Here is an 18,743-nt window from a genome sequence, read left to right on the forward strand (position 1 = left end):
TCCCTTTCCTTCTTGAGTTTAAATAGGTAAAGAACTCTTTCTGTTTTTCTTTGCATCCTTTGCCAAGGATTTCTCATAATCTGCCTTTGCCTGCCTAATCTCCTTTGTGACTTAGTTACAGACCAACTTATATCTATCATAGGCTTCCATGTCACCCATTAATTTGTATGTATTCCATGCATTTTTCTTCTCTGCCATATGTCTCATTAGTTCATCTGACAACCATTTAGGCCTGAACCTTGAACAATATTTATTGGTTGGTATGTAAAGCCTGGTAGCTTCCAAGATTAGTTCCTCGAATGCTTCCCATTTTGAATTTGCTGTTGGTAACATCATCAGTTGGTCCCACTGTATAGAATTTAAATACTGTCTCAGACCATCATAGTTGCCTTTACGAAAGCAAAAACCCTTCCCTTTACCTCTGATGGTAGTTACCTCCTTTAGTAAATCCCACTTCAGCACACTGTGATCACTGCCACCTAGTGGTTCCTTTATCTACAGATTCTTAATGCATGAAGAATCACTACTGATAATCAGATCAAGAGTATTACTCCCTCTAGTTGCCTCCCGAACATGCTGATGTAGAAAACAATCATCCAATAAATCCACAAAAGCCTTGCTAGTGTGTGAGTGACCAACCCACAAATTCCAGTCAATAGCTGGGAAATTAAAATCCTCCATTATAAGACTCTTTGATTTACTGGCCCATTCTATTTCCCTGTACAGTATCTTATTATACTCATCAGAGTCATTAAGCCTATAACACACTCCTACTCTCAATCTTGATTTACCTATGCTTATGTCACACCAAACTGACTCGACACTGCCCTGTCCATTGATGTCGACTGGCTTCACTTCCTTGGATTTTATGTGTTTCTTAACTAATAGCATAACCCCTCCTCCCTTCCTATCCTGTCTATCCTTTCTGTAGACGTTGTACTCCCCAAATTCCAGTTCTGCATTCCTTATATCTGTGTGACACCACGTCTCTGATATCCCAACAATATCTGCCTTTGATGTTTTGAGCAATACCTCAAATTCATCAAATTTATTTACTAAACTCCTAGCATTGGTGTACATGCAAGTATACATGCACCTGTTTCTATTCTTAGCTATCCTAACACAACCCATGTGTTTACTTGAACCGCAATGACTTCCAGCATTCTCTGAAATATCCTGAATCTTGTTTTTCAAGCTTCTGCTCATTCCAATAGAAGCAGTGCAAAAATCTCTTTCACTTCTGCCAGTGGCTACTGTTAATCTATTAGTCTTGGTCTCCCCCCAAGCTAGCAGTTTTCCGACCCACCTAACACTGCCTCGATAGCATCAGCAAACATTCTTGCACCCTTTCTATTTAAGTGTATCCCATCCCTGTAGAAGCAATCTCTCCTGTTAACAAGTACAGTCCAGGCTGAAAAAAATTCTACCCCTTGAGCCTCGCACAATCTTTCCAGGGCCGATTTGATCGACAAGGCTCTCATCATATACTCCCTCCTATCGTGTCTGGGCAGAATTGCAGACACTTTCAAATTCAACCCTACTTCACGGCTTTTTTTTCAACAGTGACCTGTACTTGTTAAGTAATTCCGCTGGTCTCCTACTCTTAATGTCATTAGTGCCAACGTGTACAACTATATCACCTTTTGTGCCCTTAAAAGATAATATCCGCTGTACAACGTCATGAACCTTTGACCCTGGCAGAATACCCTGGTCCTGTTCCACCTACCCTTTTTACAAAGCATGTTCCCTGTTTCCCTGACAACAGAGTCACCAACAACTACTAGTTCCTGTGGGACCAGCGCATTCTGCCTTGGGGGCTGCCTCTGTGTTGCAAGATGACCAAGTGCAAGCTCTGGCGTTGATGTGGGCAGCTGAGAGCTTGATGGGCCCCTCAATTTATTTCCTTCGAGGGCATCCACCCTGTCCTTCAAGGTCTCATATAGGCCCATAACAACGCTGAGTTGTCGCCTAATTTCCTTGCTCTCCTTGCATCGTGCACACACAAAGACATCCCCCATGGCAGTATCATGTCGAGTACCCGATTGTTCCGCAAACATCAAGCAAACAGTGCATCTTAAAAGGCTGTGATTCAGAGGGCAACTGCTCCCCTCAGTTCTCCCCTGAGCCACAGCACTGGTTGCAGGATAGATGTGCGGAAGTTTGCCTTCTGCCTGCGGGTGGATGATTGTTGGAACAAACTTCCATCTGTTGTTGTGGAGGTAGATAGCTTGCATTAATTAAAGACTAATAACCTCACTATAAGGATGTGATGTATATTAGATTGCAGAGCTATGTTCAGAATTTCAAACGTTGGTACAACATTTAAAAGAAACAAGCGAATTTCTTTATTCAAACTAGTAGGCTGAAACATGAACAGAGTTTCTGCACGAGTTAGGATAACGTGCCTAGAATTATCAGCTCTCTTGGCCCGTTTAGGATTGCTTTTACCAGAAGTTTGAAATTCAGGAATTCTCTTCCTTGAGTTAATCTTTCAAAACTTTTGAATCATGATCTGTGTTTGAAGATGAATCAGTGGCCCTCACAAGTAATCACTTCTTTGTACTTTTCTATGTGGTAACTCTGAAAAGTACTCATATTGCTTTTAACACTACTTTTAACCTTTTCTTTAAACAAATTTGCCAAAGGTTGCCACTGTTCTACCAGCCTAGGTCTAGTTCCACGTTTAATGAAAGAAAGCAAATGTATACATAACAGCTTCAAAATCTTTTTTTACTTCAGTGCCATGCATCAGTTAAAATTGTTCAATTTTATCTTTCCTTTTTAGCACTTCATTGTAGATAACATTATGTACTAAGTACTGATGCACTTTTACAGGAAGGCATGCAGCTTCCTTTTCAGCACATGCATTAACAGCATGACAAGGATTACCATCTAGTGCCCAATCTTCTCTTTTATTGATTATGTTACTCCAGTTTTTAGGTCTACCATAACAGGCACATTATCAACACGAAGTGCTGATAATGTGAAGTTTAGAATGAATCCTGCATGTATTCAGGTTGTTTAGAAGCTATCCAATGTTGTACCTAGTGATGTCACCTTTCAATGTTGATGCTTAGAGTGCTTTCGATTTGACTTTTTTTCTTTTCTTTTTTTGCTATTATTACAAAATGTCATCAGAACTGGAGAGTCTTGGAATCACCGACTGCTGCCATCTGCAGAAATCAAAAATGGCCCATTTTCAGAGCCATTACTACCCCTTCTTTCCGTATCCATGCAATTTCACTAACAAAGCATGATGTTTTTATTTTTACACAACCATTTTTTGCTATTTCTATATTCTGGAATGTATTTCTGAATAAACATTCAGCCCATATGACATCATCTATTTTTCCATTTCTTGCTATGTATGTTTTCAAATACCCGATTACATCAGGTTTCCTGCCACTTGAAAGTGTAATATCCCTCTAGTTGCCTCCCGAACATGCTGGTGTAGAAAACAATGAAAGAAAATATGCTTGCCCTGTGTACCGTATATAGATATGATATTACATATCTATATACGGTACAAAGGCATATTACCCTTTTAAAATTTTACAATACATAGAATATCGCACATGCGTGCTCAATTGCTAATTTGTGTGTGTGTGTGTGTGTGTGTGTGTGTGTGTGTGTGTGTGTGTGTGTGTGTGTGTGTGTGTGTGTGTGTGCGTGCGTGCGTGCGTGCGTGCGTGCGTGCTCAATTGCTAATTTTATGCACTATAAAGGAATAAACTTTTAATTTTCAGGTTGGTATAGTAGATGTGGCATTAATGCTATTGTAATATTATCAATTTAAAATTATACCCATATTGACTGAATTAGGGATTTGTGGATTTATGTTTGTTGTGTAATTTATATTTTGGATGAAAGGCATTTCAGGCATTAAGTCTTAACGGTGCTGCCTAGCAATTGGGTGTGCTAGCAGCAGCCTGTTTGCTTTTTTTTTTTTTTGGAAATAACTACGTTGAAAATAAATATAAGATAAAGCTAAAGGATTATAAAAAAGGAATATAAAAGGTTAGAGGAAATGGTAAAATTACATTCATCCACTTGGCTACCTCTTCGCTACTTCATCAGGGGCTTTGAGCAGACAGATAGCCAAATGAAATGAAGGTCTCATGCATACCTGTTTCTGTAGTCCCAATGACAGTTTTACTATAAATCATTACTCATTTTTAGTTTTGTAGCCTAATTATAATAGGAATGAAAATTAATAAATTAATAAATTTACTTTAGCAAACTGGGATCGAGACCCAAAGCTCAATGGATGTCAATCAGTATAAAGTACAGTAGTATTTATCTACAATCTCCGAGTATCACTGTGGGTGGCAGTCAGCACGAGAATGATCGCAAGTCAGTTCATAGCCGACTTTATAGGTTGCTGGGGCACCATCTGCCCTATCTTGCTGGTTTGGAAGCTATTATAATTAATTTATCTAAATCTAGCAATCAACCACCCGCTGGCTAAAGACAAATTTCTGCACATCTGTTCTACAACCCTTTCCTCAATTTGAATTTATGCCCCCTCATGTGTGGAATCTGAACAACAGGAAGAATTCCATCAGCATTGAGCTTGTTCAAACCATTCAAGGCTTTATACACTTCAATCAGATCACCTAGCAGTGCCAAGTTTCCAGATGATGCAATTTGCAGAACCAAGAATTGATATTTGCCTATCTTGGTAACGGCAACCCTATGTTCCACTCACTAATCTCATTGCCCTTCTCTGACCCAAAATTCTTAACTAAATTAGACAAAAAACAAGTTATATCAAGGTTATTTTTAATGGGAGACTTAGATTTAGGCCTAAATGGATCAGATGAACTAATTACACATGTGACAGAGAAGAAAAATGCATGGGATACATATAAATTAACATGTGACACAGAGGCCTATGATAGATATAAGCTGGTCTGTAACCAAGTTACAAAGGAGGTTAGGCAGGCGAAGGCAGATTATGAGAAATCTTTGGCAAAGGATGCAAAGAAAAACAGCAAAGAGTTCTTTACTTATGTAAACTCTAGAAGGAAGGGGATGAATCAGATTGGTCCACTTGATATCAATGGTTCAACTGTTGATGATCCTGCTCAGGTAGCTAACAAACTAAATGAATAGTTTGCATCGACATTCACACAAGGAGTTATTCAGGGAGTGGAGGAATGCCAGAGGTGTATTCAACTCTGGCAGTAAGCTAGATAATCTTGTAATAACTGAGAGTAAAGTGGAGGAGAAATTGTTGAAGATAAACACAAGAAAGGCACCTGGGGTGGATGGAATCTATCCAGTTATATTAAAGGAGGCGGCAATGGAAGTAAGCAAACCCTTAGCTTCCCTGGGCTCATGGGAGGTACCCATGGACTGGAGATGTGCAAATGTGACCCCAATCCACAAAGGAGGATCAACGGGAGATCCCCGTTGATTTGATTGGATACTATGATGTAGTCACAAAGGAACTGGATGCAAAGAATAACTTTGACATCATATATTTGGATCTTAGAAAAGCCTTTGATACTGTTGCACATGGAAGATTGCTGTACAAATTGGAGTAGTGTGCCATTGGAGGCAAATTTCTGCTATGGATAAACGGATGATTTAGTGGGAGAAGACAGAGAGTGGTAATCAATGGACACTGCTCTTCATGGACTAATGTTATTAGTGGAGTCCCTCAGGGTTCAGTGTTGGGTCCATTGTTGTTTTCTGTATTTATAAATGATATTGATGATGGTATATCAGGCTTACTGTCCAAGTTTGCAGATGATACGAAGGTTGGCAGGGTTTTAAATGACACTAATGACAGTACACTGCTGCAACAGGATCTAGAAAAGTTTAGCAGATGGGCTGAGAGGTGGCAAATGAAGTTTAACATTGACAAATGTAAAGTACTACATATCGGAAGCAGTAATCCCAGAGTAATGTATCAACTATGCGATACCACACTGACAGTGGTAGAGAATAAAAAGGACCTGGGAGTAATTGTGCAGGCAGATATGAAGTTTTCTGAGAAGAGCAGATGGTCTGCAAGAGTAGCTCATGGTGTCTTGTCAATAATATACAGGAATTTTTCTAGCAGGGATAAGGAGGTGATTATTCCCTTGTATAAGGCAATGGTCAGGCCACACCTTGAGTACTGTATACAGGTCTGGAGACCTCATTTCAAGAAGGATGTGGAATGAGCACAGAGAAGGGCAACAAGATTAGTGAATGGAACAAAGGGTTGCTCTTACGAAGAAAGACTTAAGTTTTGCAAATTACAGTGTCTGGAAACTAGACACCAACGAGGTGATCTGATAGAGGTGTATAAAGCCTTGAATGGTTTGAGCATGCTCAATGCCAATGGGATTCTCCCTCTTGCTCAGAATAATCGCCTGAGAGGGTATAAATTCAAATTGAGGAAAGAAGGTTATAGGATTGATGCGCGGAAGTTTGCCTTTAGCCATCGGGTGGTTGATTTATGGAACAAACTTCCATCTGTCATTGTAGAAGTTGATAGCTTAAATAGATTCAAGGCAGAACTTGACAAACATTTGGAGCAAGTGGATGGGTGAAATAAGGGGGTTTTTTTTTTTTTTTTTGGCTGATGCTATATAACCTTGCTTTATTGCATTATGTGCCTTTGCTAATGCTAATATCGAGGTTATTTTTAATGGGAAACTTAGATCTAGTAATAGATTTAAGATATTTTTAGTTTTTAGATAGTTTCCATTGTTCAAGGCGATTTTCCTGCAAAACTGGGAAATCCCATTACTTGGCTTATAACAGGTCTAATTTTGAACAGACACATCAAATTATTTCTCCCAATGGAAGAAACAATATAATATGGATAGAACGACTGAAAGGGACCTCTAAATATGGACAAAAAAAATGCAGAAACCAGGAGACAACCCTGACTTAAATATAGAGGATATCCCAGGCTCAGATATCAGAGTTTTAAGGGAAAGAACCCCCAACAATAATGAGCAAATAAATAACGGAATAAATAATTTCATGCCTCCTTGGTATGAAACGGGAAAAAATGGGAGAAATCAAACAGAAAATAAAGAGTACAAAGAAAAAGATAGCAATGAAAATACAGAGAACAAAACAGAAGAGGAAATAAGGATTCAAGACCCCAATCAAACAAATTCAAGAGTTAAAACTTTACCTAGAAGACTTTCTTCACAAGCAAACAAATAGAATAACGTCTGCAACAAGACTACAGATAGTCAACTGCTGGACAGTCTTGGAGCAGAGAGTCAGAGTTGCACATAGAAAACAGTTTTAAAAACCAAAGTGGAAACTGTGACAGAAGAAGAAAATAATTATAAAGAGATCAACACATTAAGTTATGCCCAAGTAGCAAGGGCAAATAAAATAATGGCTACACAGCTGAAGGAGGTTAACAAGACAAAGCAAACATCCAGAAACAAAGAAACAAACATTGTCATACTAAAAGCAATGTCTGACTCAGCCAACAGATCCAGTGAGGCTGTCAGAGAAACAGTGATGACACAACTAAAGCCCTACTTAAAGGACATAAAAATTAACAGTATGAGAAAAGTGAAATAAAATGGGGTGCTACTGGAAGTAGCAAATAAAGAGGATTTAAAAAAGGTGGAGGCAATACCTAAACTCACAAAACTTGGGTTTAAAACAGAAAAGCCAAAAGGATGTTTTATATGAAAACATCCTTGGCTTGGAAGAGGTTAGCAAAATTCATTTGTAGAATAGTATGATTGTGACATCAAGACTACATCAGCATAATTATAAAGTATGATTGCAACAATACAAATATTTGACCACATTTGCATTTCTGTTACATTCAATTGTTAGTGCCACTATAGATGTTTTCACATCAAAAACTTGAACATTTAAAATAACTTACACTACTAAAAAAACAGTAGAGCCACTGATGATTTCAACCATTAGTACAAAAGTAAAAAAATATATATATTACAGCACTGCTTTCCTACAATATTTAAATCATTACCAGTTACTAGGTAGTGCATACTAACTACTAATTCTTCATGTTTCCTGATGTATACATCAGGTCAGCTTCTTGTATACTCACTGTCCTAATGTAGATACAGTAGATAAAACCATCACACGGATAATGAAAGCTCCTGTGTTTTCAGATTTTTTAAAATTTTTAATGTAATATTTTAAACACTTTATTGCATATTTTTAGTGGTATTTTGATTTTAACTACATATAATAAAATATGGTCAGTAAATATTTATCATACAGATTATTCAAGAATTACCATAAACAGAGTTTGCTCATAGCATATACAAACTCAGGCATTTGTCCTACCTGTAATAACAGTATTCTATAGCTCTCACAGCATGAGACCCTTGCAAGAAATTTACTTGAGTAAATAATAGTCTAACATTAAAAATAGCAAGAGCTTCTTTTAGTATTAGATTAGTAAGACACAGCACTCATTGGACTATAATTAACGTCAGTAAATAATAGTTTAATATTACAGCAACCTCAATATGTGCCTCTTCATACCAGGGTTTTAGATATACCACAGGTATTATTATGTCCCCCCAAAATGAATTACTGAATAAAGTATTATGTTCAAAGAACTAGTAACTTCATAATGGAAACTGAAGAGGGGAAATTAGCTAAAAATTGGCTGTATATTTGCTTCAATATATTCAACATTCAGTTGCGGAGTCATTTTTATAAACAACAGGACTCGTCAAATACTAATTACTGTAGTCACCCAGTTTCTCCCATCAGCTAGAGATGCAATAAAAGAGTATATCATTGGAACACTAATTACAAACAGATACCTCTGGAGAAGACTACAGCTACTGTTTGTTAAGTGCGTTACATTAGTTACAAAGTAAATTTTTGTAAACAACAGCATATAACATCTTTTTTTGACTAGAAGTTATACTTAAGTGCATTACATTAGTTACAAATAAATTTTTGTAAACGGCAGCATATAACATCATTTTTTTGACCAGAAGTTATACTCAGGATAGCACAAACTGCTAAGGACTAAAATAAACAAAAACATACATGAAGTGAAAAGTGATTTATGGAGAAACCACGACTTCACTTCAGCACTATGACTATGGTAAGCCGGACAGTTTGGTTTTGATGTAGTTTTCTCAAAAAAGTCACTTCTACGGCATCAGAAATAAATACATGGCAAAATTAATTAGTAAATCAGTAGGACTGAAGTAATAGCCACCAAAAGAAAAAAATTATACAGTCGAAGAAAGAGTTAAGAGTGGCAAAACAAAATGCAAGATATTTTGCAAGTGTGGAATTCCAGAAGGAACAATCCATGGTTGGATGAAACTGGAAGAAAAATTACATTCATTTTCAGACTCCGTACAAGATGAAGTAGGCCTCCAAAGAAAGAAAACTAAACTTTGTGAAAACAGTGATGTGGACCAATGCTTATACAAATAGTTCCTACAGAAGGGTAGTCAAAGATATCAATAAATGGGGTAATTCTGAAAGCAGACATGTTTAAAACTTCTGAAGATGGCTTTGGAGATAGGCGTATCGTGGTATATCCCGGGTTAGTCTTGTAGGCGACACTGCAGCAGCAGAAGCATTTTCTGCATGTGATTCAAGATGGCAAATTCACAGATGAAAAGTTGTTCAACTGTGAAGAAACAACACTACACTATAAACTTCCTTCTAACAAGTCATTGAATATAAAAGAGGCACCAAACAAAGGGAGAATTACGCTGCATTAACAAGGTTGGAAATCACAAACTAAAGCCACTATGTATCAGTAAAAATTGAAGTCCCTCGAGTTTTAAACATGTCAACATGCAATCTCTACTGTGATTTATAAGAATAGCTCCAACACATGGATGAAGAGTAATATTTTTGCCTCATGGTTTGAAAGTGAGTTTGTACCATCAGTGAGACACTGCTTGCTTTCGAAAAACTTGAAGAAAAGGCTCTGTTACTGTTGGATCACTGATCAACTTTTCCTTTGGCTGATGTCATGAAATTGAAAGATGGCAAGATCAAAGTCTCATTTCTGCCAAAGAACACAAGTGCACTAATTCAGCCCATGGATCAATGCATTATTCAAGCCTTTCAAGCCTACTATTATAGTGAGATACTTGCTGCTGTTGTGAACTTATAAATTCAAGTTCTAGAATTTCTGAAAACATTTAACACAAAGACGTTGCAACAATATTGGATTAGCATGGAAGAAAGCAAGCTCAACAGCAAATGAAAACTGCTGGAAAAAATTTATTGTAGAAGACAAAGTTACTAATAATAACCTTGAATTGGCAACATTTTCATAACAAGAATCAAAGGCTGCTTGAAACATACTTGGTGGCAGTATATCACCTGGTTGCTTGGATTGAGGTAAATGCAGAAACTCTAGTTATGCATTACCTGAGCAAGGAAGAAATTGCAGCCTCTGTGAACAGTGTGAAGGCAATCAAACAGAAGGCCAGTGACATGGTGAGTGACGGAAATTAATATGGATGACTTGTGTAAGGAAAATGCACCAGAAATTAACAAAGTGCTTGCAAACATTGAGGTGATGGCATATTTAGAACGTCGGAGTGATAGTGAACATCTTCATTTATTGCATGTGACCATTATTAAGAATTATGCACTGAAAAAATGCTGGCATCAGTTCTGGCAAACTAAATTACATGACTATTTCAGAACGAATGCATAATATATAAGCCCATAACAACATTGTGTATTAATAGAATGCAAAGGAAATTATATAACCATTAATATTTTATATCTTTTAGTCTGTATACTTTATATTTATTAAATATAATGTATTTATGTTTATAAAAAAAAAAAAAAAAGGTAAAATCTTTTTCAGCTATAACACTTTTCACTTATAACATGAATATTAAAGTTGTCACCTGAGACTTGCATTATATTGAGGCTGTACTAATATAAAAACTAGCTTACTTGAGTTTCCTTCAACTAAGATCGCAGCATGAGACAGAACATCCAAAGGAGTTTCTGATGGTTCCATAACTATTAATGAGTAATGTCCCTGCAATTAAAATGAGAAATCACTCAGAAGTTGTAGTGTTTAAAGACATTAATTACAGTAAGAAGATACCCACAGAAATTTCAAATCACAATTCATTCATGTTTCATAACTTTCCCCAATGATTTTTTTCCTTGATATGTGAAAAAAAAAAAGTGGATGTTTTATTTGAGCCTTTGAAGCCTACTATCACAGTGAGCTACTTGCTGCTGTTGTGAACTTAGAAATTCAAGTTTTAGAATTTCTAAGACACATCTTGAATATTGTATAGAGGCATTTATATCAAATGGCTCCCTTAGCCCCTCATAACAATTCATTTCATACCTTCGCTTCATAAACAAAAAAAAAAAAAAAAGAATACAAATGAGGCAAATGAAGTTTAACATTAACAAATGTAAAGTACTACATATGGGAAACAGCAACCCCAGAGCAACATGTCAACTCTGTGGTTCTATACTGACAGTGGTAGAGAATGAAAGGGACCTGGGGATGGTTGTGCAGGCAGATATGAAGTTTTCTGAGCAGTGCAGACGGGCTGCAAGAGTAGCGCATGGTGTATTGTCGATGATATATAGGAATTTTTCTAGCAGGGATAAGGAGGTGATTATTCCCTTGTATAAGGCAATGGTCAGGCCACACCTTGAGTACTGTATACAGGTCTGGAGGCCTCATTTCAAGAAGGATGTAGAGATGCTGGAACGAGTACAGAGAAGGGCAACAAGATTAGTGAATGGGACAAATTTCTTATCTTACGAAGAAAGGCTTAAGTTTTGCCAATTACAGTGTCTGGGGACTAGGCACCAGCGAGGTGATCTGATAGAGGTGTATAAAGCCTTGAATGGTTTGAGCATGCTCAATGCTGATGGGATTCTTCCTCTTGCTCTGAATAATCACCTGAGAGGGCATAAATTTAAAGTGAGAAAAGACAGATGTAGGATAGACGTGAGGAAATTTGCCTTTAGCCAGCGGGTGGTTGGTTGGTGGAACAGACTTCCATCCCTTGTCGTGGAAGTTGATAGCCTAAATAAGTTTAAGGCTCAGCTGGACAGGTATTTCAAACGAACAGAGGGGTGAAGTGGAAGTGGTTATTTTTTATTTTTTTTTTTATTTTTTTATTTTTTTGGCTGAGGCTGTATAAGCTTGCTTTCTTGCATCAAATGCCTCTACTAATGCTAATGCGACAATACTTTAAAATCAATATTAAATATCCATCAAATGACAAATAAATTGTTCTAAGCACATCTATTTAATGTTATTAAATTAAGGATTAAGCATAATGAGTCTTTAAATAAGCTGACACATTATCACAGGATTTGGTGAATAATATAGTAGAGATAAAGAGGTGATTATCCCATTACATAAAGAAATGGGCTGGCCACATCTTGAATACTGTATACAGATTCAAGAAGTCTATAGACTGTATACAGGCTATAGACTTCATTTTAAGAAAGATGTGGATTGTTAAATATGGTAGAGAAGAGCAAGGAGACTTTATGGGCTCAAAGGGGGGGGGGGATATTCTTATCAAGAAAGACTAGTTTTGTAAGCTAATGTTTGGAAACCCTACCAGAGAATAAAAAATTCTGAGTAAACTAAATTCCAAAGGAGTTTTTGCACTTAAATTTATATACAAGGGGACATAAATATGAACTGAGAGGATTAAGGATAGAATAAATGTCCAAAAATTTTTCTTTTGTATAAATACTTGAAATAAAATGCAAATGATAAGGAAGGTGACACTGGTTACTTTATTTATCTACTTTTTTTTTTATTTATTTATCTTTTGGCTGGTACTATACCAGCTTGCTTCCTTCCTTATATCATTTTGAAAGTGTTGCTACAATAATTAATATCATAGTAATATTAATATCATATATAAATAATAATAGTAAATGGACACAGTATGTATTTGCATCTGCACATGCTGATCTGTCTAATTATTACACACTATGTAATATTATCAAATACGATTCCATAGAAGGAACACCATTGTATTGTATGATACTGTACATGTATGTAAAACATAGGTTGAACAATGTTGAAAAAATTATTTCATATTCAAAGAATATGATATACTTGGAACATAAAATGATCAGCTTCAGCAACTGGACAGCATGTGCAATTGCTGAAGTGATTGTGCAAAATTTGTAATATAGAAATTCAGTTTGTAAATTGAAACTGAGGTGTCAAAAATTCCCATTCATTAAATGGGAGGTAAATATACATTTCTTAGAAAATAAACATATTTATTGTACCAGAGGAAGGCGCACTCCTTCCTTTTCTTATATTTCAGAAAATTACATTTTTTTTTAATTGTTCAATTAATGAAATACCCATTATTTAGAAAGACAATTATTGGAAGGCCTGTCCCATTACACCCATAATACTATGCTGATGCAAAAAAAAAGTACACATGCAAATGTACACCATGGTATCCACATGAACAGTGGGTCATTATCAGGACTGTGCATCAGAAGAGAAAGCAGCACATGAGATAAGTTTAGATGATGGAAGAAATAGTAGCACCACAAAAATTGGCCATATATGAATGCAAACCTAATAATGCCTTCCACATTGATCATCAGGTAATAATTAAAGAATCACTTACTGGATAGAGAAAGGGTATGAGTTGGGCAATAAAGAAAAGGGATTTTGGAAGCAATTCTGCAAAAGTTGGAAAAATTGCAGTTCAGATTAAGGCAGAGCAGAGTTTAGATTGAGGTCCCAAGTTTGCAAAAGTCAAATTTGAGAATAAATAGCATAACTGATTTAACTACAATGGCAAAGTTTAGCTAGTTGCAAATAATGAAAGAGAGACCACAGAGAAGGATTATTGAGAATGGCTTAAGAATAGACACTGATTAACCAGCTACTTTCATAGTATCAACAGGCTGCACCCATAGCAGGCTGATTTTCCAGTAACAAATGCATGTATATGCAATATCCTAGGAAGGAGCAACTAATAACATGCAATGAATGAAGGAAGTGGTACATGTCTGATCAATAAGTAAAGCATCAAAGTTTTAAAGACATTTAGTAGGAGCAGTATAAAGCCGAGAGATAACCATCATCAATCAGGAAAGGAAAGAGGATCACAGAGCAAGCTGATTTTCTTTCTTTCTTTCATCAGGCAACTGAACCACAGAAGAGAAACAACTAAGGTGTCTCTACACACAAGACAAATCCCCAGTACTGTAAAATGCCATTAAAGTATGTACAGAACAGCTTTACTGGATTGACAAATTGTTTCTGTCTTTATTTGCAGATTTTTTGGCATACTGGCATCTGTGGCCATAGCACAACATTGACAAATTGTTTGATAGAAACAGATATAGCTCTGGATACTTGTAATGTTTACTGGATTATTAATATAAACAAACAGTAAATTCTTGAAGTAAAAAAGAAATAGATGAATGAATGAAACAAAACAGATGAATGAATTTTGATTTGCAAAGGTTGATAGAAATTCTTTTAGTCTTACAAGGGAAACTGTTGTAAACTGTTGAACACATATTACTGCTTTATAATTAGTTTTCCTTACAAAGGGCAAGCTAGGGGCGAGTAGTAATAATTCTGATTTTAGATTAACTGTAGCAATTAACATAGTGTACAAGGCAATAGTAATATATATATATATATATACAGTAATCTGAAATAAAATAATATTAAAATGGAGAAAATTAATAATAGAATTTAACCGAGTTAGTAAAGAGCAAAAATGTTACAGTGTGCAACTGAGTTAGAATAGTAATAGATAGTATGAATCTGGGTATGAGAGCAAGTAGTGACAGCTAATCGAGACAAAGAGAAGCTAAACAGTGAGAAATAAAAGGAAATTAATATAAATTATATGAATAAGCAATAAAAATTAGCACAGACAATAAAATAAATCCAGTAAATCAAACAGCATGATTATGAAATTTAGTGGAACAATGTAAAACAAATGTTATAGCTAGGATCTGAAAATATAGGCAAGTTGTAATGAAATTTTGTTACAGTAAAATGAAGTGAAAAAATAAGTCAGAATAATACGTTACATACAATAAAATCTCATAAACATAAAATCAAAGAACTTATAAAATTTCAGGTTTTTTAATAATGAATTCTGCCAAAAATGTCTAAACTTGACAATTTTCTGTGCTACACAATCTTCACTATTATTAGCCATATGGTGCAAGGAAGCCTGAGGCTAATGCTGCACCAGCCAAAAAAAATTTGAGTACCCTGGGGGAGAGAGAGAGAGAGAGAGAGAGAGAGAGAGAGAGAGAGAGAGAGAGAGAGAGAGAGAGAGAGAGAAGTAGGAGGGAATCACCAAAAGAGAGAAGAATGATGATATCCAGCCCAGGACCCCAGGCGTGCCAAGCCCATACTCACCAGATGTGAGCTCCTGGGGTACCTAACAATGATAAGATTTTTAAAAAATTGTAGATCTCTTAAACTACCATTTATAACTGATACAATATAATAGCATAGCTTAATTTAATTTATTATGGTACTCACCTTTTTTGTAATCTGCATTGATGTTGGAATAAAATGGATGATAATTTTAAATTTAAGTTAGCGTGAATAAGTTAGGATTTAAAAACAATTAAAATGTGTGCAAGGAAGTAGAAGCGCACGTCTTCGTCCTTGATTGTCAATGTTCAAATTTTAAACAATTGAAGTTATATGGTTGGAAACTGAAGGCCAATAGCCATAACAAGTGGCTTTCGTTTTACACGTCTTCAGTTGGCAATGGTAGAATGAGAGTGAACGTGTGTATTTAAGAAGACTAAGTTCCCATGATGCTCCTGGATACATGTGGGAATCTCAGGTGCATGAGATTCCAGACCGGTGCTATGTTATAGGGTAGTTTGGAATTTAATACTTGGAGAGTGGAATGGCGGCAAAACCATTCTATAACTAGGGCTTCATATTGGAAAATTTTAAAACTGGATTTTAATTTGATAATAGGAATGACTGAATCTACTAAGGGGGTGTTGGTTGTGGGATTGAACATGTGTTGCTGATTTGGTATTGGACTGTCTCGTCCTAAAGCTACTGTAGTGGTAGTACGCACGTGTGTTTGATGTTTTGGTAGAACTGTATTTTGTGGTGGTGCTACCAATGTAGCAAGCGTTACAGTTATCTTGACATTTTATTAAGTAGATGATATTCATGTCACTAATGTGGTAATTTTATGTATCTTTATGGGTTGAATAATGAACCTAGTTTATTATAAGATAAGAATGTAGGGGTGATATTGGTACCTTTGAATAAACGGCAGAATTGGTTGGCAAAATTACTACGGTAAGGGAGGATAATATGTGAATTATTACTGGAAATGTGTTTAGGTGGGTTGTTAATATTATTTTGGACTGTGATAATAGTTTGTTTGATTAATTGAATAGGATATTTACTAGATATGAATTTACTTGTAAGATATTGTAGTTCATTATTAAGGTCGTAATGTGTGGAACTGTATTTTATAGCATTGTAAATTTGATTATAAAGGACTGCTTTTTTTGTGTTAAGGGGGTGATGCGATTCAAAGTGTAAGTATTTGACAGTGTTAGTGTTTTTTCCTACAATACCTCCCAAACCTTTGAAAAAATAAATTCTATCACAATAACCAATGATGACATCCAGCATCTTTTGATGTAGTCTCATTGTACACTAATGTACATTTGCCGTCAACATTACAAACCTTACGTAATTTCTTAACAGATGACAAAACCTTATCCAATCACACTTCCCTCTCAATTAATAGAATACTAGAGCTCACAACCTTTCTATTAGATATCAGATACTTCCGATTTCTTAATCAGATTTACCAGCAAACCTACGGCCTACCTATGGGATTAGGGATCTCAGCCCTCCATCTGAAATTTACCTAGCCTCCGTAGAAAATCATATATTACAACCATACCCCCCCCCCCAGATATTAAATTATTTATACGATACGCTGACGATATCCTCTTAATAGAGCACAAATCCACAATAAATGATCTTTTCATTAAATTTAATTCCATGCATAATAGATTAAAATATACCCTGGAATTAGAAGAAAATGGACAAATTAATTTTCTAAACCTCACTATATACAGAAGCGATACAAAACTATGAAAAGAATTTTCAGAAAAAATACTCACACGGGCAAATACACTTTGAATCGCATCACCCCCTTAACACAAAAAAAAGCAGTCCTTTATAATCAAATTTACAATGCTATAAAATACAGTTCCACACATTACGACCTTAATAATGAACTACAATATCTTAAAAGTAAATTCATATCTAGAAAATATCCTATTCAATTAATCAAACAAACTATTATCACAGTCCAAAATAATATTAACAACCCACCCAAACACATTTCCAATAATAATTCACGTATTATCCTCCCTTATCATAGTAATTTTGCCAACCAATTCTGCCATTTATTCAAAAGGTACCAATATCACCCCTGCATTCTTATCTTATAATAAACTAGGTTCATTATTCAACTCATATAAAGATACACAAAATTACCACATTAGTGACATGAATAATATCATCTACTTAATAAAATGTCAAGATAACTGTAACGCTTGCTACATTGGTAGCACCACCACAAAATACAGTTCTACCAAAACATCAAACACATGTGCGTACTACCACTACAATAGCTTTAGGACGAGACAATCCAATACCAAATCAGCAACACATGTTCAATCCCACAACCACACCCCCTTAGTAGAATCAGCCATTCCTATTATCAAATTAAAATCCAGTTTTAAAATTTTCCAATATGAAGCCCTAGTTATAGAATGGTTTTGCCGCCATTCCACTCTCCAAGTATTAAATTCCAAACTACCCTATAACATAGCACCGGTCTGGAATCTCATGCACCTGAGATTCAAACATGTATCCAAGAGCATCACGGGAACTTAGTCTTCTTAAATACACGCGTTCACTCTCATTCTACTATTGCCAACTGAAGACGTGTAAAACGAAAGCCACTTGTTATGGCTATTGGCCTTCAGTTTCCAACCATATAACTTCAATTGTTTAAAATTTCAACATTGACAACCAAGAATGAAGACGTGCACTTCTACTTCCTTGCGCACATTTTAATTCTGTTTTTAAATCCTAACTTATTCACTAACTTAAATTTAAAATTATCATCCATTTTATTCCAACATCAATGAAGATTATAAAAAGGTGAGTACCATAATAAATTAAATTAGGCTGCGCTATTATATTGTGATAAGATTTTTATTTTTTTAAGAGAAAAATGACTGAATTGAAAATATCACAAAATAGTAAAAGCAGAATCACAATATTGTATTAATTGCACACTGATTAATCTAATTCAAAGAAATATTCCAATTTCATTTTCTCAATCTTATATTTAATTCTTAACTACAATACGGCCATTATCATATGCAATGTTATTGCAAGCCATCAATATGCTCTAATATACTGAATGCATTTGGGGAATTATCTTCAGAGGTAGTCAGCATTTCTTCTGGTATTAAGGGAAATGATGTTGCTGAGGTAGCAACATCATTTCCCTTAATAAACTATTTAATGAATTCTCCAACATAATCCATATATTCCTTCAGTGTCTCCTCTTTCTTAACTTTTTTTTAATTACATTTTGTTGCTGGATTATGTTTTCCAACAATATTATCTCCAAAGCCACTCATTCTGGTGCATATTATTATTGCTAGACATAAAATATGCACCAAAATGCTATTATACACAATAATATTTTTACATTTATTATTCATTA

The 18,743-nt window shown here is 35.5% G+C and overlaps 1 protein-coding gene across 1 annotated transcript in view; it reads right to left on the reverse strand.

Annotated features, from left to right (window-relative positions):
- LOC150080772 (transcription cofactor vestigial-like protein 4) overlaps window positions 1–10,986 on the reverse strand; it is a 128,694-nt gene extending 117,708 nt beyond the window's left edge. Inside the window, exon 1 of the mRNA XM_090381125.1 lies at window positions 10,903–10,986. Coding sequence (XP_090237251.1) covers window positions 10,903–10,969 — 67 coding nt within the window. The 5' untranslated portion in view covers window positions 10,970–10,986. The remainder of the gene's footprint in view (window positions 1–10,902) is intronic.
- Window positions 10,987–18,743: the final 7,757 nt, after the last annotated feature.

The sequence above is a fragment of the Mastigoproctus giganteus genome, chromosome 9 (assembly GCF_048544385.1).
Source record: "Mastigoproctus giganteus isolate SK-2022 chromosome 9, ASM4854438v1, whole genome shotgun sequence".
NCBI lineage: Eukaryota > Metazoa > Arthropoda > Arachnida > Uropygi > Thelyphonidae > Mastigoproctus > Mastigoproctus giganteus.